Here is a 22,078-nt window from a genome sequence, read left to right as displayed (position 1 = left end):
TGGAGATCATCCAGGGCAACCACAAATGGACAGGAGAATTAGACAACTGAATAGGAGATCAGCAGAGCTTGTTTGTCTTCTGAAATGTGATCTGTTCTCTTTCTTCAGGTATGAAAGCGCTATGAGTTAAATCGGCTGAAATCGGCCAATTTTCGGAGGCCATGCTGGTCTGGCATGGGAAAAGGTGAGAGAGCCAGAGAGATGATTTACCCGGAATTGGCTGATAGAATTGAAACGGCATCGTAGTGCGTAGAGTGGGATTCGATTGTGAAGAGTATGGAAACTGCCCAGAAGCGGTGGCCTAAGACGAGTAATGGAATTGCAGGGATTGCCAAATGCACTTCAATGCATGTAGTCCAGCGTGGCTTCAAGCCAATTGATTCAAATGGCCTAGCCCAATAACGTCACAAGACACCTATCGTGCTACTCCAAAATCAGCTACAGCCACGCAGACATTAAAGCAACTTCTACTGGACGTCTTGCACAAGGAATGCCTTGGCCTATTTCCCACACTCCTCTGTTCCATCCCCCTTGAGACCTAGCTCTGAGCCACAATATGACGGTTGAAACACCTCAAAATGTCAACTGGACTTGATTTATGGCAGCCTGATGCTGTGAAGTAGTGTAGCCGCTACGCAAGGTGCTAGCAACGATCAATCTCACGAGTGTTGAAGTTGAACTGGCACATTGCAGTCTTGTCTCACCTCGAAGGAATCTCAAGTCATCGCCAAGAGCGAGCAATGTGCCTGTGAGGTCTATAGGGCGAAATGAGCAAGGTTCAAGACATCGTCATTTTTCAGCAGCAAACGGCCCGATACCAAAGAGGCGGAGACAATGTATGGCCGGGCAGCTGGGACCACGCAAATACTTGACAAGGCAAAACTCGGCGCCAGAAGGAAAAAAGAGGAAACTTCTTGGCATCTTTACGGGATATAAGATCCACGCTGATGCACTACGATTGAGGGGTCGAGTTCCAACGTAAGATGGGGTAGCCTCGCCCGCTCGTTTTCTCAATTTCTTCCACCTTCCATCGTCTTGCTGCATAGGTAGCTTGATTGCCTGATTTCTAGGCTGATCACTTGGGACAAGCCATTCAACTCATCCATCTAAGGTAGCTTGCGGTCCTGTTACTTTGATCTTACCAAGTTCCAAGGCTTTCCCAGATTTGTTCCACGAGCCTCGGCCCACGTATGCGCCACGTTTTGGCTAACATGAAGAGGTAGCAAAATGTCAGGAACGACGCAATCCCAGCCTGCCATCAATGCGTTCTGCGGCGAACACCACGTCATCGACTGGAAGGTCGAGCTACACAACGCCAGTCTTCACAAGAAATGCATTGTGGGAAAACTCTGCGTCCTGGCTGAGGAGCAATTCTGTCCGAAGGCAAGGTTGTTCGCATGCTATCAGAGAAGCGGGCTATGGGATGCTTGCGACCCTAAACATCGAGCTTGTCACATAGGCGAGCCCTGCATGGTTACTGGCGAGAAGTCTTGCGCCAGGAACCTCTACGTGGCCAAGTATGAGCATGCCAATGGGACTTGCTCCTCTCGCGGGCCGGATCATTTGTTTTGTCCAACAATATCCGAGCTTGACCGACAATACTTGTTCCCGGGTTGTCCGGCGTGCGTTATTCTGACTGAAGCTAGGGGCCTTGTGCTCATACACCGCCGGATGCTTGATGAGTGTGTGGAAAAAGAAAGGCTGTCTGGCGCGGACGTTGATTGCATCCAAACGAGCCTCTCTGGGTACATGCGGGCCTACAACGTCAGGAGGAGAATGCATATGGAGGAACTCCAAAGAGAAAGTCAGATGATACATGACTTAGAGATTGATTATGCCTCTGGTAATGGGGAGGTTACGAAGGCCCAGAAACCCACGACGGGACGAAGGGGGTGGTGGAAGTCAGTTGTTGAGAGTGCCATCAAGGCCGTCATCCGCATTTTGTCTTGAACCAAGGTAGATTACAACTGGCTCGAACTGGCTAGGTTGATTCATGGCTGGAGACTATGTCTGGTCTATCTTATGTAGTCTGTCTCAATTCCGAAAATCTTTACATCATGATAGTTGCCTCCTTTGACGTCTCATGCGTAAAAACTTTATGTCTACCACAACATTTGGGCATCTTTTTTCTTAGTACAGATAAAGAATTTCGGATCCCGGGTTCATCTGAACACAAACGGTTCTACACCTGGAGTTTGATGGTTTCAATTGAAAGTATTGGTGGCTGGGGAGACTTCAAGCACGATTCGCCATTTCAATCTGAGCGACATTGACATCATCTTTCAGGGTGTCAACAGTCTTGGAATGAATAATTCCTGGAACTTCGTAGCGCCGGAACTTTCTTGCTGGCAATTGTTCGATGAACTGAAGGTGTTAGTGAGACGATTATAATGTGCCAAACGTCCCGAACAAAGTCTTACCATGGTGTCAATTTCTTCGAGAGTCCGTCCCTTGAACTCGGGGAGGAAGAAAAAGGCCCACAAGGCTGCAATGATGCAAGATGGGAACCAAATGTAGCCGTATCTCGGGCCCCAATTCAGGGCACTCGGATTGATGAAGTACGGCGTAGTAAAAGTGACGAGCCAGGCCAGGAGATATCCACATGCCGAGGCAACCCCAAATGTGTAGCTGCGAAGTCGTTGTGATGGGGCTTCTCCGGCGACCATCCAGGAGTAGGGTGCTACCATTCCCTATAGGATTGTCAGTCTTCCTAATCGGAGAGTCAATTGTCCACTCTCCAAAACCTACGTTGAAAGCGACCATGAAAATGCAAGATATCGCGACGAGCACCTTTCCCGCATTAATTGTGTGTGGTTGCTTGTCGTAAGTCACAGCCATTATGAGTTGCAAACAGCCACAAACGACGAGACCGTTGGTGAGCATGATCCGGCGGCGACCATAGCGAACTACGATGAAAGCATTTGCAATAATGGCCAGGAGACCAGCCGTAGACAGGACATTTGTCATAGCAAAAGGGTGTTCGACTTGGGCGACGGAGAAAAAGTATGCTTTATACGCTGTTTGACTTGAGTGAGTTCATGCAATTGGCGTGCAATCTTGAATCGATTCGGCACTCACCAATGATGAACATGGATCCCGATGCGGCCTGTAGACATACAGCACCGATAGAGACCATCGAGCGTCTTCGGTCCACTCGATCCTTGAACATGTCCCAAAAAGTAACGGTCTTTGTCAACTCGAGATGTTCTTGGATTGACTTTTGAATCTCTGTGACTTCATCTTCAATGTTTGCATCGTTGGGTCTCAGCCACTCGAGAGCTTTACGACCCGCAGCAACACGACCCTCTAAAATCAGCCAGCGTGGCGACTCGGGTATGAAGAAAAGACCAATGGCTAAGAGGACCGGTATCACGTAAATTGTCGCCAGAGGTATCAAGTAGGCTGATCTGTCAGGACGCTGGGCAGTCGCCCAGTCTATAATCGTGCCAAGTAGGGTACCCTGAGGTGAAATTAGCCAGATTCGACGCAGGCCTTGAAAACAATGTGAAGTTCGATAGTAGAGCACCCACAATTGTTACACAGAACTGGAAAATAGTAAGGAACAGTCCGCGATATTTTGCTGGACTACTCTCCTGTAAGTAAAGCTGAGAGAAGGTCATGAAACCTCCGTTGCCTAGACCGATGAGCAAGCGACCAAAGTAGAGTAGGCCAATGTGTGATGTGGTCATCATGAGGATGTTGGCTATAATACAGAGTATAGAAGAGAGCCAAAGGCACATCTTCCGTCCTAATTTGGTTGCGATCAACCCGGCAAGCACAGAGCTGAGGAATGCTCCAAGCGTCATTAACGAAGATATGAGCTGTTGTCGGGTGGTGGAGATATTCCAACCAATTGCTGTGCCTCGATCTTCGTAACCGTAAACCTTCGAGCAATAGGTTAGTGTCAATGATATCTACTCAAAACAAGGAATGTAAGGAAGGTAGCGAGCGATAGGAAATGGGAGCCAAGCGGCAGACCTCGAGAAAGCCAGGCATTGCCTGCAGACCTCCAATGATTCCAAAGTCTAGTCCATACTGAAATGGAGACAATGCGATCATGCCGCATGCCACAAAACACCAGGAGTGAGCACGAATACCATCAGGAGCCATGTTTGTTATGTTTCGCCTGGCCAAGCTCTGGAGGACCAGCACTGCATTGAATGTTGCATCATTTATTCCAAAGTCTGGAAGAGGGGCTACTCGTGACTTCTATAGGCTTTGTACAAAACAGACTCGTCTCTAACCTCTGAGATCGGCAGTTCTGAAAGCGAACTTGGCTCGAGTGATTATGAGAAGATGACATGAGGTTGTACGCGTGTGGGGAAGGCGAACACTAGTTTAAATTCGGAGCTGTCAGATTCTTGGTGCAGCGAATGGGGAGCAACACGTGGTAGAAAGAGGTAAAGTCTCGTTGTATCAAGACGATTAGGCTTGTTCTCAAAAAGCCTGCGGTCTGCGTAATGTCACAATGATCAGCCGGGAGATCATAACCGTTGCCGCTGCACCAGGCGGATGTGGGGTAATTAATACCTCGAAAACGTGGGGTATCTAATACTTGAGAATGACAACCCCACGGCAGATGTGTCAGGATAAACTGTATCCTTCGGTAGATGTCAAGGCTTGTGTTTTCCTTCTTCTGTCTATCTCCGTTCTCTCTCGAGTTAGCCATATTGTTGTCTTGAGAAGGTCTCTCGAGCGAACACCATAGAACCGCCTACACTGATTGGACTGGCAGCCACCATGGCCACGCTGGAAACGAAGACAGGAGTTAAAGTCGTTGTTGTTGGCGCTGGTTTTGGGGGACTTACAACTGCAATTGAGTGCCATCGACAAGGCCATGACGTTGTGATTTATGAATCATTCCCTGAGCTGAAGCAATTAGGCGACATCATATCGTTTGGTGCGAATGCTGGTCGGATCTTTCAGCGATGGCACAACGGTGCAGTTGTCTCCAGGTTGAAGCCACTTTGTATCGATCTACAAGACTACGGCTTCCGGATTCACAAGTGGGACACTGGCGAAGTTGTTCTCACACAGAAAAGACCACCTGCAGACCCCGAAGCACCTGTTCTCAATGGCCATAGAGGAGAGCTGCACGAGGTCATATACAGTTATGCGAAGGATGAACTAGCGATTCCAATACATCTTGGCCAGCCGGTCACTGACTACTTCGAGGACGAAGGCGGTGCTGGAATTCAGCTTCAGAACGGGAGCAAGGTTGGTGATGTCCCCATTTCTTCAAGAATCAAAACCCAATGCGGTAGCATCGTGACATCTTGCTGATACATGCATTTTCAAAGGTTTTGGCTGATGTTGTCATTGCTGCGGATGGAGTCCGATCCAAAGCGAGGGAACTTGTTCTTGGCCACAAGGACAAGCCACAAAGCAGCGGATATGCGATATGGAGGGCGTGGTAGGGTTTTGATACTGTCGGAGCTTGGAACCGTCTCTAATCTCAACTCACCGTAGGTTTGCCGCCGATGCCTTGCTGGCAGACCCTCGGACTAGACAATTCTGTGAGAATGGCGATACCTTCAATGGCTGGATAGGCCCAGACGCCCATTTCCTATTCTCTACTCTGAAGGGAGGTCGGGACTGCTCTTGGGTACTGACCCATAAGGACGAATACGACATCGACGAATCATGGTCCTTCCCCGGTAAGATCGAGGATGTTTGCCGCGCACTTGAAGGTTGGGACCCCATGTGCCGAGTAATCGTCGAGAAGACCCCGTCACTAGTGGATTGGAAGCTCATGTATCGCGATGCACTTCCTGACTGGGTCAGCGGAGGCGGAAGAATTGCCTTACTAGGAGACGCCGTTCATCCGTTCTTGCCAACAAGTACGCAAGGAGCAACTCAAGCTATGGAAGACGGCGTTACCATAGCAGTCTGCCTGAAACGTGCGGGAAAGGAAAACATTCGTACAGCGCTCAATGCTTATCAGGGCATCCGGTAAGGCAATACCCTTCATCCTTCAACAACTATGTACCCAACATTCTAACGCTCGACAACAAAGGTACGACCGTGTGAGGGCTGTGCAGAAGACTGGAGTCTCCACTCGTGAGATGTGGCACAAGACAGACTGGGAGAAAGTGAAGAAGGATCCCACAACGATTGCTTTGCCAAGAGAAGACTGGATACTCGAATTTGACGCCGAAAAGCATGCGGAAGAGACGTATGAGAGCGTTGCCACTCCATCCCTTTAGGTAGAGCACGGTTCAGATACAGTCCAAAGATAGAGTGAGGATGATAATGCGCCCTAGGCCATGTCAAAACATGAATGCTTGATTGAGTGCTCATTTCGGTCATTGTGTCTAGGCACACCTATCTCATGTTCACTGTTCATCAACCGAATTCACTCAGCTGTGGCTTGTAATTGTTGGAAGGCTTCCTCTTGCATCAACTTTTCGTTTCTTGAGGAAGCCCCTTCTTGTGATATCGTGTCTAGGCAGTCGCCAGTTCACTTTCACGATTGAACGACGAAAGACCTAATTGATGTTTCGGGCCAACGCAAACGTGTGAAGTAAGGTAGTCCTAGCAGAGCCCGCAGTCAGCAGGACGCATGCTACTTGAGTCACATAATGAGTGGATACAGTGGAACTCTGGTAAAGAGGTTGGCCAGTCGCTCAGCACGCCATAAAAGGTTAATAGCTAACTGTGCGGAGTAATTTCCATCCAAGATGAATAACATACTCCGTACAGATCTTTTCAATGCAATCTGCCTTCGATACTGGTCAAGGACGCGACCCATAGCAGTTGCAACTTGCAAGGACTAGAAAGCTTGAACGGAATGGGTTTGGCGAGGTGAAAAGTAGCAAGAAACGTAAGATCTCGGTTCCTTTACTGTCTAGGGTTTGATGTGGGTTTACTCAGAGTGGATGAGCATCTGTCCCAACATCGCACCTGCAGACTCCAGTCTCCTGCGTCCAACACAGCTCTTGCAACGGAGACTCGGATCCTTCGTTAACTCGGCTGCATCTGTGCGAAAACAAGGTTTAGATCCTGACAAGGCAAGGGTAGTCGCCTGCAAAGAATCGATTACTGAATGCTATGTAAGATGGCAAGGGGGAGTTGCCCGCAAATCTTCCCCGGCATCGTGCTTTTCATGATCCTGTCTCGGCGCTAGTCAACTGTGTTGGACGACCCTTGTCAAGAGAAACGGGGCATAGCGTGATCTTGTCGTGTAAGCGGCTCGGTTTGGGGAGTTACTCCGTGTTCTGAAATTCGAAGATTTGAACTTTGAGTTCTCCACGCACCTACGCCACTTCCTCGAGAGAAAGGTCAACAAGTCGGTAATTAAATACATCGCATCATCTGGAAGATGACTGACTAGTGGAACGACGGGGCGCCGCCCCCTTGCATCGTCAGCGTTCTTGGTTTGTGTGATGGAATTCCACCGCACATCAAGATGCTTTCTTTTCTCGGTTTTTGACGCTGTATACACGTGTGTATGGGTGTGTGGAATTCCTGGTAGACCGTCATCCCGCCTGGAGAAGCCAAAGGCGCGGAATTCTTCACCAAGTCTGATGATCCATAACAATGTCCATGTCCATCTACTATTTCGCCCAATTTCCAAAATCCCTCTCCCATGTGCTCTAAGTCTTCCCCAAATAACGCAAGATTGTTTGCTCTTTACATGTATCAAAGAGCAAGCCAACTTCCATTCCATTACTTCACATATAACTCGTCATGGCAGGGGTAGCAAAGGAGGCCGTTGTGGTGAGTTGACCTTCCATTTTTGCTGGTCATGCAGATTCAAACGCCGATATTCTCGGTCAACCATATTGAAATGATACTGAAATGATGTTACTATGCAGCCCATCGAGGCCGTTCTTCTAGGACTAGCCGTCGTCCTCGTTCTTGCGCGCTTATGGCTTCGTCTGGTGCGACAACATCAGAAGCTGACCATCAGTGATTGGATTCTTATAGTTTCTTTGCTCGATGCTACCGCCCTGTTCACGACCGATACTATGGCGTATAACCTTGGAGGAATGGACGAATACGATCCTGAGGCTCCTGAGGCTCCCATTGAGGAGCAGATCTTGTTGATGAAAGTTGCCTTTGCTGGGAATTACTTTTACGATACTGGCATTTACTTCCCAAAGATCGCGTTGCTTGCCTTCTACTTCAAGCTGATTCCGCCAACAATGCCGTTCCTTCGAAAGGCGCTCTACGGCGTGAGTGCTCTGACGATATCTTTCGCAGTGACGACTTTCTTTCTGGATACCTTTTGGTGTGGCTCCGATGTCTCTGTCAATTGGGAAATAGAGGGAAGCTGTAGTACCTATGACTCGAAAGATGTTTTCCGCATCGATTGGGCCATGAACTTTGTGTCGGATGTGCTGAGTACGCCAGGCCTTTTCTCCGTGCTATACAAGCCTCTCGACTGACAAGAAAACAGTTTTCACCATTCCATTTCCTCTCTTATTTGGTCTTCAACTCAGCGGCAGATACATCATCGGACTTGCCGCCACATTTTCTACCGGCATCATAACGATAGGGGCCAGTGTTGGAAGATTTGCTACTGTAGAAGCCATTAACGCGTGGACAAACGTCTGTAAGTTCTCTATTGATGGTATGCGAACACTAGATTATGGAATGATACTAAACGGTCACCAGATGTGCTTTCCATGACGGAAATCGCGGCCGCAATTATCGTCGTGTCTCTACCCGCCTTGAAGTCACTTCTTCATCGCAGAGGGCTGGCTACCTCAAAATATGGGACCGGGCAAACTGGGTCAGCAGGGCGGGCATTTGACAAGCAACCAACGAATTTCAGTCGGAATCACATCAAGCTGTCCTCGGGAAGGGAGCCGTATGTGGCAACAGCGACAGCGGTTCCCGAGGAGGAGTCAGGCAGCGAGGTGGAGCTGACCAATCTCGAGGGATTGAATGTGATCTATAAATCCGCTCGAGTGAGCGTGACATACCAACGACGAGAGGACGTTGACAAGGATTCGAGTCGCCCGGCGTTCGGTTAATAGAGACTGGGCGGAGACGAACCCGGGTATGGAGAAAGGATTGGACTTTTTTGTGAAGAACCAACCGGCGGGTCCGGGCCTGGCGACCGAGAGGCCAATCATCTTTTGCGGAATTCAACCACATTTCTTCGCATATGCGGCGCGGACGCACGAAGAGATTGTATTACCACGCAGAAGAGCCCGGGGATACGAACCGAAAGAGAGCACACCGGCGGAGACAGTAGACACAGAAAGGAGAAAAATAAAGGGTTCTGGGCTGTTTCACGCATCAAAATATGCAGAATTTGCAACCTCGCTTCATTTTCCCTGCCAATGCCGCTCTCAACAGTCAAGCTAATCCACACGAAATGATGCGCCGTCCATGGCCGATATCTTGGTGATCCCACCGTTGGAGCAGTTCGGTTCATATCCGGACCAATAGACAACCGATATCCTGACTGTGACTCTCACGGAAACCATCCCGGCTCGTAGCATGCGCGGACGTATCGCTCCCGTGGTCCTCTTTATTAACGCTGATGTCTCACACCAAACCGTACAACATCTCCGCACAGCAGTCTGCTTCTTTCTCGAGTCATTGTAATTACCTGCGCTGTGCATTTCACTTGAGCCACCCGACGACATGGCGTACTTCATAGACGGAAAAGATTGCATGGTCAGTACCCCCAACTTGATGCTCTTTAGTCATATGACTTCAACACGACGGTTCTAACGCCAGATCAAGATATCCGAATGGATTCTGCTGGCAGCATCCTACGTGTTCGTCGGCCTGCGACTTTACGCCCGGCTCTTCCGGCTGCGAGAGAAGCTAGCTTGGTCCGATATTCTTCTCGTCCTCTCTGCTATCAACGCTCTCGCATTGATCATATGTGATACCCTAACCTTCCAACTCGGCGTCATGGATCACTGGGAGTCTTCTGTTGCTCTGTCCAAGGTACGCTTCAAGCCATGAACCCCCTCCTGACATTACTAACATCTGGCTCAAAGATCTCCTTCGCATCCAATTACTTCTACGATGTCGGAATGGGCTTTCCCAAGATGAGCATGCTGGCATTCTACTGGGCCTACTTCCCCTCAACTACGAGCCCGGTAATGCGCAAGGCACTTTGGGGCATCACTGCTTTTGTCTGCCTTTCGTACATGGCTATACTCTGGGATGACACATTCTTCTGTGGCAAAGACGTTTCGGTGCAGTGGTCGCAGGAAGATGGCGCATGCAGCGTCTTTTACGCGCCGGAGCCCTTTATCCTCAACTTCACCCTCAACCTCGCTTGCTACCTCTGCGGTAAGATCGTCCCTTCAACACTCTTTGTTGGTCCCTTTGAGGATGATCATTAATCATAGCATCTCTAGTCTATGTCCTTCCTTTGACTCTGTTGATTCAAGGTGTCCTCGAGCGATCCACCGGTCTGACTCTTACTTTCGTTCTTGGTACCTTGACCATCATGACTACTATCGTTCGCTTTATCACCCTGAAGGTTGGCACTGGTCAGGAGAACTTGGTTTGTAAGTCTTGGATTACGCCTCTACCCATTCGTCAAAACATTGTCTGATCAGAGCTCTATAGATCCCCTGAGTATCCTCGAAATGACGCTCGCCATTACCGTTGTGGCACTTCCAGGCTTGAAGCCTCTGCTTGACCGCCAATCTACGAAGTCGTCGGTCGAAAAAATCCAGGTTGACCACGAGAGCAAGAACCTCTCATCATGACCACATGTTCCGCGAGTGATTTCTAGCATCTCGTGATGGAATATTCTTGGCGCGGGGTTTACTGGCTGCGCGATGTGTGTATCATCACGCAAGAGAAGAGAAGCTTCCATGTCCTTCATATCAGGTCCTTTCACATAAAGTAGACATATGGTCTTAGTCCATGCCTCAAGTACATAATTAGATCAATGGCACCACACACTCAGATCCCCGTATGCACATAGGTTCTATTTCACTGTAATCCACTTCAATCAAGACCTCATCCTCTCATGTAGCAAGCCTATGGGCGATGTCTTCGCAACAGCGTTGTCATGTGCAGATACTGATAGCGTCCACTGAGATGAATGCAATAATAACCGAGTGCAGAGAAGAAGCGGTTGAAACTCCATGTACAATTAACCCCCAGGTCAGAGCTCAGCGTGTTGTTGTTGTTGTTGTTGTTCTATTTAACGCCATGGCGGCAAGGGCGCAGCCGCCCTTGCGGCAGACCTCCCGAAGGGTATGTGGCGTGAAGGGTCGCAGGCTCTAGCTATATACTATATAGTACACGCCGTATCCTGACGTCCTCCAAATCTTGCTCGTGAGCTACTATGTGTTCTATCCATCCCTAGTTCCCACTGGTGCCCTAGTTCCGTTATAACCATCTGGTTTCTTAATAGAGGTAGTCTGTCGTTTGGAGGATAGGTTATGACCTATCTCCTAGTACCGCGGGCAGATCTTCTGGAAGAAGTCTGTCACGCAGAGGAAGGCCTGGAAGCCTTCAGAGTCAGTGATTAGCCCCTTGAAGTAGCGATCGAGGGACCCTATAGGTCCTACGGGCTCCTGGCGGCTGTAGGGGTAGAGGGTGGGCCACTGTTGCCTCCTCAGTAGGGTCTTTCGGCAGTAGACTAGATGGTCTGCCTCCTTAACCCATCCACAGGAGCAGGTGAGTAGTGCTTCTGTGTGGTTAAAGCGTTGGTGATATTGTTCAAAGTCCCCGTGGCCTGACCGTGCCGCGAGGAGGTGATGAAGGGCAGCCCTAGGGAGGCCAAGTTCAGGAGGGCAAGCAAGGGTAGCCTTGAGCCCTAGTTGGGTATAGCGGGGAGTTGCCTCTTGTTTCCACCATCGTCTATATTGGCGTCTTGGCCGCTCTTTAGCAAGCCACTTGATACCTGATAGAGTAGCTAGTTGGCCCCTAAGGACTGGTAGAGTTGTTCCCTCCTTAGCTAGGCTGTCTGCTTCTTCGTTTCCTTTAATACCTTGGTGCCCAGGAGACCAATGGGTTTGTATATCGTGTATCCTAGCTACCTCCTGGATCTCAAGGAAGGCCGCTTGTGAGGAGTCTGGGACCTTACCGCGAATCCCCTGAATAACGCTGGTATTGTCGATGCAGATGTGTATAGGCTGGCCTTGGGAGGTCTGAAGGGCCCGTCGGAGCCCAGCCCTCGCCCCCTCCGCCTCACCATCAAACACTTCTGCTAAGCCGAGACGGCCGCAGCCCTGGGCTATACGTTTATTGTTGCGGTAGATAACAAAGCCGAACCCTGTAGCCCCGTCAGGAGCTTTGGAGCCGTCTGAGTATACGACTGTATGCTGACCTGGCACAGTCTTGAGCCAGGCCTGGAAGATCCTAGCTGCTACTTCCTTCGTCTGTGTAACTATAGGGTCATAGGAACCTGGGAGGTATTGCGGCTGTAGGAGCGGAGCTCAGCGTGTCATACTATCAGTGTGCAGATTCAGTAGCGTCGTACTCCCTTGATTGTGCCAAGACATGCCTGTTTATATGGCGCGCCAACGCGTATGCTCCCCTTGTTTCAACCGCGAGAATGCTTGGCTTGATTTCTACTGTCTACTCGTAATGTCAAAGGAGTCTGAGGAAAGGGATGAAAATGACGAAGACCAATACCTTTCTTGTCTGACAGTCCTGCCGATCACAAACCATATCGCTGCGTTTGTGTATGCATCTGATGAACAACCACAGCATGAAATCCGAAGGGATCGCAATCTTCGTGAATCTCAGATACACATTCCCGACAGTTCACTTGTATCACTTCCCCAAGTTTTCACGTTGCTTGTGTCACCATGGTAAGTTGCCTCGCCTTCAGTATGTCTTAATCGGACCGTCAGGTTTTGCTCTGAGCTCATTATCCTGAGGTGTTGACTGTAGAGCAGGGGCGAATTTTGGATAGAGACCTGGCGTTTCTAACAAGAAAGGTGAAGTTGCATTGTCTTTAATGAACATCAAGAGGGGAGGCTAAGACTCGGCCCAAGCACCGCAAGCTCCTTTTTCAATTTGAAGCTCTGGTTCTTCTGGGCGGTTGTGCCAAGCGTGGCAGTACCCAGAGTCTTGGCAGCACGCTGGGTAACGATCGTCTCACCACCCCGATGTCCGGCCCCGGGAACACCCTCCGACAGGCGACCGGTGGTGATCTTGTCCGGTTCTTGTGCACGGAAACTGCGTCTTGGCGCGTTTCGAAACGGGCCTCCTCCGATTTTCCACGTGTAATGTGACTTTTTAGATTAAAGTATTGGCAAACAGGTTTCCAGATTGATTGCATGCGTGTTGTTTAGTGGGAGGAATGTTGTGCAGGTCTCCATATTCTGCCAATGGTCACTAACGAGCTTTGAGTCCAGTCGGCTTTGACTCGTCAATATCATGAATACCAATCAGTGGGCCTGTCAAGCGCCATAAAGCGCGGGTTGTGGAGGATATGCGGGATCCCTTCAATAGCCAAGACCTCCTTAATTCGGCTGTTTGTCCTACTGTGAGAGCGAGCTTGGAAAGGGAATGGCTATCCACCTCTCGATCATCCCATTGAGCAATACCTAGTCCTAAAGTCGAGTATAAATGAACGGGAAGGTCTTCTCTCAGAATGGCTTAGAAAACCTTTCAGTACCAGACTTCGACAACTTCTCCGTAACTATATACACTCTTTAAGCAACTTTTCAACTTCATACATCAGTCAACATGCGCACCGAAGCCTTCAAGCTCCTCGCGGCTCTGGCCGTCGCTTTCCCAACCGTCTCTGCCTGCGTGGGTAAGGACGCTCTTCCTACCGCGACAGAGACAATCAGCAACACTGAGCCTATCGAGGTGGCCGCTGGCGAGTCATACGATGGAAAGATGGCCCGCTTCGACAGAGGCTCGGGTGCTTGCAAGGCCCAGACGGAAGGTGGCCAGAAGGACACCGTCTTCCTCCTCCGCAAGGGTGCCACTCTGAAGAATGCGATCATCGGAAAGGACCAGATGGAGGGCGTCTACTGCATCGGTGGTGGCTGCACCATCGAGAATGTGTGGTTCGAGGACGTCTGCGAGGACGCTATCTCGATGTAAGTCAAGCCATCGCCTTTCACTTGGCGACCTGACCCGACGTCTTCGTATCGGAACTAACCTCTACTTTAGCAAAGAGGATGAAGCCGGCACCGAGACTCGTATTATCGGTGGCGGTGCCTACAACGCCGCGGACAAGGTTGTTCAGCACAATGGCTGCGGAAGTGTCAGCGTAAGTAAACCAACCCCGATTTTGAGGAATTCGTCGAATGTTAGAGTTGCTTACAACAATGACAGATTTCAAACTTCTACGCATCCGATTACGGAAAGGTCTACAGAGCTTGCGGCACTGTAAGTCTCTCGAAACAACACCCTTCACGACATGATACACTTAGCTTACCATTTCGTAGTGCGATGCTTGCAAGCGTACCGTCACGATCGAGGGAGTCTCCGCTTACGGCGGCGGCGAGGTTGCTGGCATCAACGAGGAAACTGGCGATGAGGCGACTCTCGTCAACGTTTGCACTGATGCCAAGACTCCATGCCAACTGTATAACGGTCCCGGCGAAAAGTCTGGCTCTTGTTAGACCTCATGTCGATTCGACTTCAGATCTAAGCTGTTTGGTTTGCGAGTTGTCTTGCTCCCTTGATGGGACGTAAGGCAGCAAGAAACAAACATACAAAGCTGAACAGCTAATGAAAGATTCGTGTATATATTTCTTCAAAGTGTGTTATTGATCAAATAACGAAAAATGTCATATAGCTTTCCAATACTTATATTATAGCCTGCATTCTTGTTAGAAATGGGTACCCCTTTCAGGAAACGTGTAAATGACGTGGCTTTGAATCACTTTTGAGTCCGAGACGGCCCGAGTTTGTTCTCTACATGCATTTATCGTTTTCTCGGGCCGGCGCGTCATACCGCAGAGCCATCATCACTTCAGCAGCCACTTCAGTAATTTCGATTGACGCAGATACTTCTACAATTGTGGAAGGCCCAGCCATAAAACTGTTAGTTTTCCGTGGATTGCAGTTATGTTAGAACACCTATCCCATTGACTGCTGGATGGTGTCACTACATCCGTCTTCAGTCTCTCTCTAATTTTGCTCTATTTCGAGATTATGTATAGACAGATATAAGGGAAATAGGGCCGGATTATTAGCCTATTCGCTATTCACCCTATCAAAGTACGTACCTAAAGTATGTACTGACGCCATCTAGCAGTTGATGGGATACATAACGTACGCTTGCGTAGGTAGCGGAGGATGCGAAAATGGAGGGGGGGGGGGGGGGGGGGGTGGGCAGCCCTCACAATTCACAGGCTAAATTCTACATGAAAATTGTTTGATTAGAGATTCTTTTGATGACATGACAAAAGAAACCGTATAGTCATTATATCCACCCTATCCCATTACGCCAAAATGCAAGACCCTAGGTATCATGTTCTATCCCCCGAGTTTATAAGAAGAAGAATCCCATGGTAAGTGCCAAACTCCACGCAATGCAGTTGTAAATGCTCGCTCCAGAACCCAGACCCATCGCGCCTGAATCATCATTGCTCTTGCCTGAAGACGAATTGCTCGAGCCACCCGATGACGAACCGGGGGTAGATGTAGTCGCCGTACCAACTCCCTGAGACGAAGTCGCGAGCCCACCGCACGCTGTGCTATCGGGCTCCGCGCTACCGACCTTGGCGCCGACGTTGGCAACCACGGCCTCGGTGTCGCGAACAGGAATGCTCGCCTTACCGTCGCTGCCCACCTTGACGGTGATATCGTCGCTGGACACCTGACTGAGCTTCCCGTCGTTGGCCTGCTCGAAACTGAGGCCGTTCCACGTCGTCCCGCTCGTTGCGTCGGCGCCGTCGCCGGTCAGGTAAGCCAGGTGGAGCGTCTCTCCGGCGAGGGAAGAGGGCAGGGTAACATCGACGGTGATGCTGCCCTTATCGGCGTCAGAGACGTTGGCGACCTTGCCGTTGAGCAGGACAAGGGAGGCGAGCGAGTCACCCTGGTATACCGACCAGGCTTTGATATAGTCATTGTAGCCCGAGGGGTAATCCGTAATCTCGGCCTGTGCAACGCGGGCGGTGCAGGAGCGGCCAATGGTCTGGGCAAATGCAGCCATGCCGTAGTAGAGCGGCCGAACGAAGCGGTCGCGTCCGAACATGGCTGTCGGTTGCCAGGCGCTGGCGTTGCTGTCGTAGGTCATGTGGAACTGAACGGACGAGATGTTGATAGTTGTGGCGTAGAGTAGGAAGTTGAGAGTCCATAGGGCGGCGGCGAAGGTGTTGCTGAGTCCCTCGGCACCAAGCGGTCCAACGACAGACATCTCGCGCAGCGCAAAGGGGTGCGTAGTCTTCTCGGCTTGCGTGATTTGAGTTTCAATCGCCGAGTCGAACTGCGCCTTTGTCGTTTCGAAGCGCAGCATGTAGTCGAGAGTCAAGGGGTACGGGAAAGACCCGACAAAGTAGAAGTAGTTGTGCTGATTCCAGCCCGTAACGAAGCCAACGTCGGAGCTGTTGGCCTTATCGTCGATACCGTACTCAACTAGATCCTTGATCTCGAAGCCCGTGCCAGCTACCCAGGCGGTCGAAGCAGACGCCTCGAAGAAGTCGCTGTGCAGCCCACGGGGTTCCAGGACATCTTCCCACACAGCGTTGGCGCGTTCCCGCCATTCCTTGGTGTACTCCGTGCCGGACCAGGTAGCCTTCTTCCGGAACCCGTTGTCGCCGTAAAGGTCTGGCTCGTTGCCGAATTCGAATGACATGATGTTGAGGTTGGTGCACCGGTCGATAATCTGAGATGCCATTGTTGTGAGCCTCTCGAGGTAGTCGGACTCTGCGTAGCCCAGGTTCAGACCCCATGTGACGGGCGTACCCTTGGGCAGACGGTTTGCGATCTCCATAAAGCGGGGACCGACGATGAAGTTATCAGCAGGGACGTTCCCCGGCGCGGTAGGGCGGGGGTTCGGCTTGATAAGCCATTCGTCTTGTGAGTCGTTGTAGACGAGATAGTCTTGTGTATTTCCTCCCAATCGCATGTGCGGTGGACGACCGGTGAAGTTGGCTAGGTTATTGATGAGGTTGAGAGACAGATCGTTTGGTGTTTCGTCGCCCATGAAGTAAAAGAGGTGGTCGAGCTCGATGCCGAAGCCGGCGAATGATGGGTCGATTGTTGCTGAGACATTATTGGGGACTGATTCGGAGAGCGTCAACGAAAGGACGTTGTCAGCAGCGAGAGCGGCAGAGATGAGGCCGCAGCCGACAAGAATGCGACTCTGCAACGGCGCCATGTTGGAATTACAACCGGAGGGGAAGTGGCCTGGATAAGGTTGCGGGTGGCTTGTTCGGTTATTATGAAGGCCCTACACCATCGTGAGAATTCAACAAGAAAGCGGGACGGCCAAAAGACTTTAAAGACGATTAGAAACAAGACCGAGACAGGCCGTCTCTCCAACGTCAGTCTACCCCATCCATTTCATCATTGTAGTGGATCAAAGCCGGAGCTTTTGCGCCCTCGTGCGGCGTTGTGTCAGTTCAAACCCTTGCTGGGACCAAGAGACGACGAGGCGTTTGCTCCAGTCTGACGCGTACCACCAGCTTGGAGTGCTTGGGACTCTGGGAGCTTGGTGGGAGGGGGAAAAAAAACACTAGAAATCTGAAGGATGAGCGGCCCAAAATCACATAACCCAGTTTTCTCGAACCGCAGTAGCAGATCTGTTTAGGACGCTTCACCGAGGCCATTGGAGAGCCAGAGGAGCCTAGACCACGCGCCACAAGAAATGCCATGCCTCTTTAGGCGCCACGATGCCGTTGTACCGTGATTGCGACAGCCCGTTGGTGGGTAAATGACATCACTCAGGATTACACACCTTGTCGCACCCTGTCCGGTTCGGTGGGCCAAGCGTTGGCAGATTTGGCACAACTGTGGCACTTGACCGATGTGTTGCGTTTCCCCCCCGCACAAGAAACGTGCGTTGGGTCTGGGTAAACAGGGGTGAAGGTGAGAGACGGGTGATGTCAAACAGACGTTGGTTGTGCAGAGTCTGCGGAACTGTCAAGGAACCTGGAAGAGCCAAAGATAATACAGGGATAACAGCAGTTGTTTCGCTTTCCCTCCAACTACTTGCGGTTAGGAAACTTGACAACGCCGCAGCAAGCCACAGCTGCCACACCCATTCACCACAGATCCAGCCATCCATCCCGACATTGCTCGGAGAGCCTGGATGGAAATGAGGATAGCGTGAATGCAGCATAGAGTTCACGGAGAATTTGACCTTCCCCATTGTCGCTTTCCATCCCGCTCAACAGTCACAACCCATCGACTCAGTTTCTCAAGATGACAGTCTCGCTTCTCCCGTTTCCTGCAGGAACAATGAAACGGAAAATGTCGATTACTGTCGATCGTTTTGTTCTCCAAACCGAAATTAGAAACGTTTTGCTCCACCCACGTGTTGAGGCGGTACACTTCTTTCAACGGAGCTTTTCAATGGAACCGAATACCGATTTTCAGGAGACCCAAAGCAGCTGCACGACGGGAGAGCAAACAAATCTAGCAGCACCTGAAGAGTGGAAATCCGTTGGCGAAGCACTTTGGAAGGGAAGATGGAAGACCACCTCGAATTGGCTGACGTCAATTGAGATGCAGGGGATCGGGTCAATTGTGGTCACATGGCAGTCCCAGTCTTCTTAGACGCCAAGTTGAATCCCTCGCATCTCCATCTCCCTTGCCGGGCGGTTCGTCGTTGTCAACAATGACGAACCAACAGTCATGACCGGAAATGAGATGGCCGGGTAAAGGGCCCAGGCGCATGTCTGACAACAAGAATAATTGAAGCTATGCTTTCAAATGACTTTGTCTAGCTGACAGACTAAGGGCAGATAGCAGGAGGATTGTACTTCCAACACACTTCCAAGGACGCCAATGCTGAATGGGATTGCTGTGAATCCCCCCATCGCGTCAAATGCAATGCGGGATTTTGCTGTCGTCCGAGACGTGGCTAGGCCTAAAAGAAAATCCCAGCCATCTCTTTGGGGGCCGAAAAGGCGGACCTGGAACACGGCATGCCCAACGGATCTGATGCCTAGATCCGTCCGCAATGCATCGCTCTTCTTCCTCTCCCACAGAGGATCCAGGCTTTTTACCTCCGCATTGCACTCAACGGCAGACTTGTTCTAGTCACTTCAGACTCAAGAGTCTGGAAGTCCGCACATCGATGAACTTCCCGCTCCTCGATCCGACTTGTTCAGCCCGCGGTCCACTCAATGATCACCCCTGCCTTGGCACCCGGGCCTTGGTCCTTGCAGATCGGGCCCCGGGCGCCCCGTGCACACTCGGAACTGTTATCATGACTTCTCTTTCGTTTGGCTGCAGCAAGCCCAATCTGGTGAAGAGCGGCCGGATCGTCGGAAGTGCCGGTAGCGCGGTCAATCCGGCAAAACATCACATCACGGCATCGGGTCCCGCACCCGAGCGTGGCCTGAGCTGGACTGTCAAGATTCTGCACAGATTTGAGAGATATGAGGAGTCAAATTGGATGAGGTGAACTGCACGACTCTTTGATGTGCTCTTCGGCAAACAGAACAGCCAGAGAGTTATTAGTAGTCTCATCATCTGGCATTTCTCTGGCATTACTCGGGGAATGGCTACTGTTCATCCCACACATAAAGTTGTCCATCAGGCCACAGTAGAATAGAGAATCTGGATTGTTTAGTTTACTTGTCCACGGAATGTGAAGCAATCCGTTTACACCTAATTCTGGTTCTCCATCACACACCCCCTTAGATTAGTAGTCACTTTGAAGTTCGGTAGCATATAGGTTTCAGGTTGAGCTACAGAAATGAGTCATCTCGTAACTTGGCAGTCCCCCAGATCACTTTTTGGCATTGATATGTACGGAAGTTGCGCACAAAGACTTGGATGAAATGCGAATTACTCGTTACCAAAGGGCTTGTCTATTTCCTAATGCTCTACGAATGCCGGTTCTGCACTCTCACAGACAGCGCCTCATGATTGCTTAGCAGTACACACAAGCGCCGGTCGGGCAGTAGCCATGGCTGCAGCTGAAGCTGCAAAGCCCCTTATAGCTTTCATCCAATCCAGCAGCAGGGCATCCATCGCGGCCGTCTCCGCCAGGGCTGGTCGTCTGCTCGCCGAATGCAGAGCACTCGCACACGCCCTCGGGGCAGTATCCGTTGGAGCAAGAGAACTCGCAAAGACCGGTGTAGTTGTCAGACAGACCTGCCTTGACCGAGCCAGAAACACAGAAGGATCCAGTGGAAGTGGGCGCAGGAAGGCTGGAGGTGGCGGTCGCCGTCGGCGGGATCGTTCCGGAGGGCACGCACTTCTCCTTGATGTACGCGGCCGCGTCGTTGGTGTAGAGCTGGAAGTAGTTGGTGTGGGCATCCTCGCCCATCGTTCGGCCCTCGCCGTAGGCACAGACAGTGTCCTCGCCGTTGCACCAGGAGCGCAGGACGCCTGAGAAGCCATCGAGGTTGCTCAGGGAGGAGCTAGAGCGGGCCATCTGGCCGCTGAAGCTGGACCCAGCCTCGACGTTGTAGCTTTGGTTGGCAATGTGAGTCGGGTCGCCGAAGAGGAGAGCGGCGCAGACTTTTGAAGTTCGTGTCAGTGTTCGGCCTGCTGCTCGCATCTATGGGATGAGAAACATACCCTGGTTTCCTGGAGCGGCGGTAGCAGCCAGCCCAGAATCAGCGAGGATATCTCCAACAACGTTGGCACCTTCGCTGTAACCACTCAGAACAATCTTGGAGCTAGGGCATTTCTCGCTGTATGCCTTGACCTGGGCGACTCCGGATACACGACCCTCCTCAACCGCGGCAGGGTAACCAGAGGGGTTGGACGCATCGAACAAGATATCTTCGTAGTCGCAGCTGGAGAGGCCATTGCAGGTGGCGTCAATGACGAGCTGCTGTCTGCCCGGGTAGCCCTCGTTCCATCCGCGGGCGAGGAAGATGTGCAAATCGGTGCAAGATCCGGTGCCGGTGGACTGGCGCTTTCCCGGGGCGGCGGAGGCCAGGAGGGCAAAGTTGAAGAGGGCGGCGGCTTTCGGGGACAACATCGTGAAGCTGTTTGGTTATTATTATTAGGACTATCAACTACAATTGCTGAGAAATTGTACAAAAAAACGAGTGACAAGGTCGCGACGAGGAAGCCGTGAAGTGACAGAGGAGTTGTGCGCGAAGGGGGATCCGGGGAAAGCGGATCTTTAACTCAATCTTCCATTGCGGCTGATGTTGGTGGACTGGGGAATACCGCATCAGTTCATTGTCGCATCAAGTAAATGCATCTTTCCCCTTGTTGCTGCTCCTCCGAGTCAGCCGATAGCAAGTTATTGTGGGTTTCTTCGGACTTCATCCTTGTAAATAGCAAGATAATCGCGGACTGGTATCATTGCAGGGTTGTAAGTGGAACGTGCACACGCTTGTTGCTGGGCAATACGAGGATGACTGTAAGCACGGCAGTGGAGGTCGCAAGATGAGGTTTATGCAGCGTGTGCAAATAGGGGCACGGCGGCACAATGAGAGGCTGGTAGTTGGGAGTTGATCCGAGTTGTTGAGCAACAATCTCTGAGCTATCTATCCGTACGGATACCTATGGATAGGTATGTGGACAAAGTTTCCGTGCTAAGACTAAGCAAGGGCGGAATGAGGACAACTTCAGAACATGAACAGCGCTAATCAACGATCTCAACTAAGCGCTGATATATCCATGCCACGCAACACAGAAAGCAGGAAAGAGGTGAAAGGATCTAACATACTTGAATATGTTGTCATCCCGTAGGTGTGTGATAAAGGCCCGAAGGATGTCCTCGTGCTTGAAAGTTGACCTATGCACAACATCATGGTGTTTTTATGCCCGACTTTTGAGTTCCGCGGCTCGCGTGGGACGAGCGGCGAGCCCGCAATTGGGGAAAAGACTAAGCAGGGATGCATTGCGCCCGACTCCACAGACGCGAGTCCAGGCCGATTCGCTTCATAGAGATTCGAGAATCTCGATAGATCAACAGTACATCTACTCTGAGTCTCGGGTCGAGACCTCAGGTTTGAGTTCCCATGCGAATCGTTGTCAACAATGACAGTGACTTGCGTCAGTCCCCTTCCGCCTTCCAGAAACTCGATTATTA

General features: G+C 50.9%; 8 protein-coding genes across 8 annotated transcripts; 5 read left to right on the top strand and 3 right to left on the bottom strand.

Annotated features, from left to right (window-relative positions):
* Window positions 1-1,383: 1,383 nt before the first annotated feature.
* Window positions 1,384-1,950, top strand: BDP81DRAFT_304514 (uncharacterized protein; the record flags this gene model as incomplete). Its single annotated transcript, XM_060583149.1, has 1 exon — window positions 1,384-1,950. A coding segment is annotated over one exon (567 nt), but the record flags the coding sequence as incomplete, so codon positions are not given.
* A 285-nt stretch (window positions 1,951-2,235) lies between these two features.
* Window positions 2,236-4,110, bottom strand: BDP81DRAFT_328530 (general substrate transporter; the record flags this gene model as incomplete). The annotated part of the gene is made up of 6 exons (XM_060585225.1): window positions 2,236-2,364; window positions 2,421-2,690; window positions 2,749-3,017; window positions 3,079-3,460; window positions 3,531-3,884; window positions 3,979-4,110. 6 exons carry the CDS (start codon window positions 4,108-4,110, stop codon window positions 2,236-2,238), a joined length of 1,536 nt encoding a protein of 511 aa, XP_060441091.1.
* Window positions 4,111-4,629: 519 nt separating this feature from the next.
* BDP81DRAFT_98706 (putative MAK1-like monooxygenase) lies at window positions 4,630-6,295 on the top strand. Its single transcript, XM_060596554.1, has 4 exons — window positions 4,630-5,217; window positions 5,301-5,413; window positions 5,470-5,952; window positions 6,017-6,295. Exons 1-4 carry the CDS (start codon window positions 4,741-4,743, stop codon window positions 6,204-6,206), a joined length of 1,263 nt encoding a protein of 420 aa, XP_060441090.1. The 5' UTR covers window positions 4,630-4,740; the 3' UTR covers window positions 6,207-6,295.
* A 1,516-nt stretch (window positions 6,296-7,811) lies between these two features.
* On the top strand, window positions 7,812-10,880 carry BDP81DRAFT_381674 (archaeal flagellin N-terminal-like domain-containing protein; the record flags this gene model as incomplete). The annotated part of the gene is made up of 7 exons (XM_060586894.1): window positions 7,812-8,346; window positions 8,402-8,557; window positions 8,620-8,945; window positions 9,703-9,912; window positions 9,966-10,263; window positions 10,332-10,484; window positions 10,546-10,880. The coding sequence occupies 7 exons, from the start codon at window positions 7,812-7,814 to the stop codon at window positions 10,686-10,688; spliced, it is 1,821 nt and encodes a 606-aa protein (XP_060441089.1). The 3' UTR covers window positions 10,689-10,880.
* Window positions 10,881-13,632: 2,752 nt separating this feature from the next.
* BDP81DRAFT_397872 (pectate lyase) lies at window positions 13,633-14,522 on the top strand (the record flags this gene model as incomplete). The annotated part of the gene is made up of 4 exons (XM_060588382.1): window positions 13,633-13,994; window positions 14,068-14,167; window positions 14,233-14,286; window positions 14,346-14,522. 4 exons carry the CDS (start codon window positions 13,633-13,635, stop codon window positions 14,520-14,522), a joined length of 693 nt encoding a protein of 230 aa, XP_060441088.1.
* Window positions 14,523-15,240: 718 nt separating this feature from the next.
* Window positions 15,241-17,535, bottom strand: BDP81DRAFT_436117 (glycoside hydrolase family 79 protein). Its single transcript, XM_060591105.1, has one exon. It carries the CDS (start codon window positions 17,225-17,227, stop codon window positions 15,395-15,397), a length of 1,833 nt encoding a protein of 610 aa, XP_060441087.1. The 5' UTR covers window positions 17,228-17,535; the 3' UTR covers window positions 15,241-15,394.
* A 765-nt stretch (window positions 17,536-18,300) lies between these two features.
* On the top strand, window positions 18,301-18,872 carry BDP81DRAFT_436116 (uncharacterized protein). The gene has a single exon (XM_060591104.1). It carries the CDS (start codon window positions 18,310-18,312, stop codon window positions 18,625-18,627), a length of 318 nt encoding a protein of 105 aa, XP_060441086.1. The 5' UTR covers window positions 18,301-18,309; the 3' UTR covers window positions 18,628-18,872.
* A 1,079-nt stretch (window positions 18,873-19,951) lies between these two features.
* BDP81DRAFT_464080 (cutinase) lies at window positions 19,952-21,013 on the bottom strand (the record flags this gene model as incomplete). Its single annotated transcript, XM_060594111.1, has 2 exons — window positions 19,952-20,544; window positions 20,605-21,013. The coding sequence occupies 2 exons, from the start codon at window positions 21,011-21,013 to the stop codon at window positions 19,952-19,954; spliced, it is 1,002 nt and encodes a 333-aa protein (XP_060441085.1).
* Between the last annotated feature and the right edge of the window lie 1,065 nt (window positions 21,014-22,078).

The sequence above is a fragment of the Colletotrichum phormii genome (assembly GCF_030913505.1).
Source record: "Colletotrichum phormii strain CBS 102054 chromosome Unknown BDP81scaffold_21, whole genome shotgun sequence".
Taxonomy (NCBI): domain Eukaryota; kingdom Fungi; phylum Ascomycota; class Sordariomycetes; order Glomerellales; family Glomerellaceae; genus Colletotrichum; species Colletotrichum phormii.
This window is presented reverse-complemented; position numbering and strand designations above follow the sequence as displayed.

What these genes read in the sequence shown, in the direction of transcription:
- BDP81DRAFT_98706 (XM_060596554.1), top strand. Translation starts at nt 4,741, where the DNA reads ATGGCCACGCTGGAAACGAAGACAGGAGTTAAAGTCGTTGTTGTTGGC. An exon ending in AGCTTCAGAACGGGAGCAAG is followed by an intron (nt 5,218 to 5,300) that starts GTTGGTGATGTC and finishes GCATTTTCAAAG; the next exon opens with GTTTTGGCTGATGTTGTCAT. An exon ending in AATGCTTATCAGGGCATCCG is followed by an intron (nt 5,953 to 6,016) that starts GTAAGGCAATAC and finishes TCGACAACAAAG; the next exon opens with GTACGACCGTGTGAGGGCTG.
- BDP81DRAFT_436117 (XM_060591105.1), bottom strand. Translation starts at nt 17,227, where the DNA reads ATGGCGCCGTTGCAGAGTCGCATTCTTGTCGGCTGCGGCCTCATCTCT.
- BDP81DRAFT_436116 (XM_060591104.1), top strand. Translation starts at nt 18,310, where the DNA reads ATGAAACGGAAAATGTCGATTACTGTCGATCGTTTTGTTCTCCAAACC.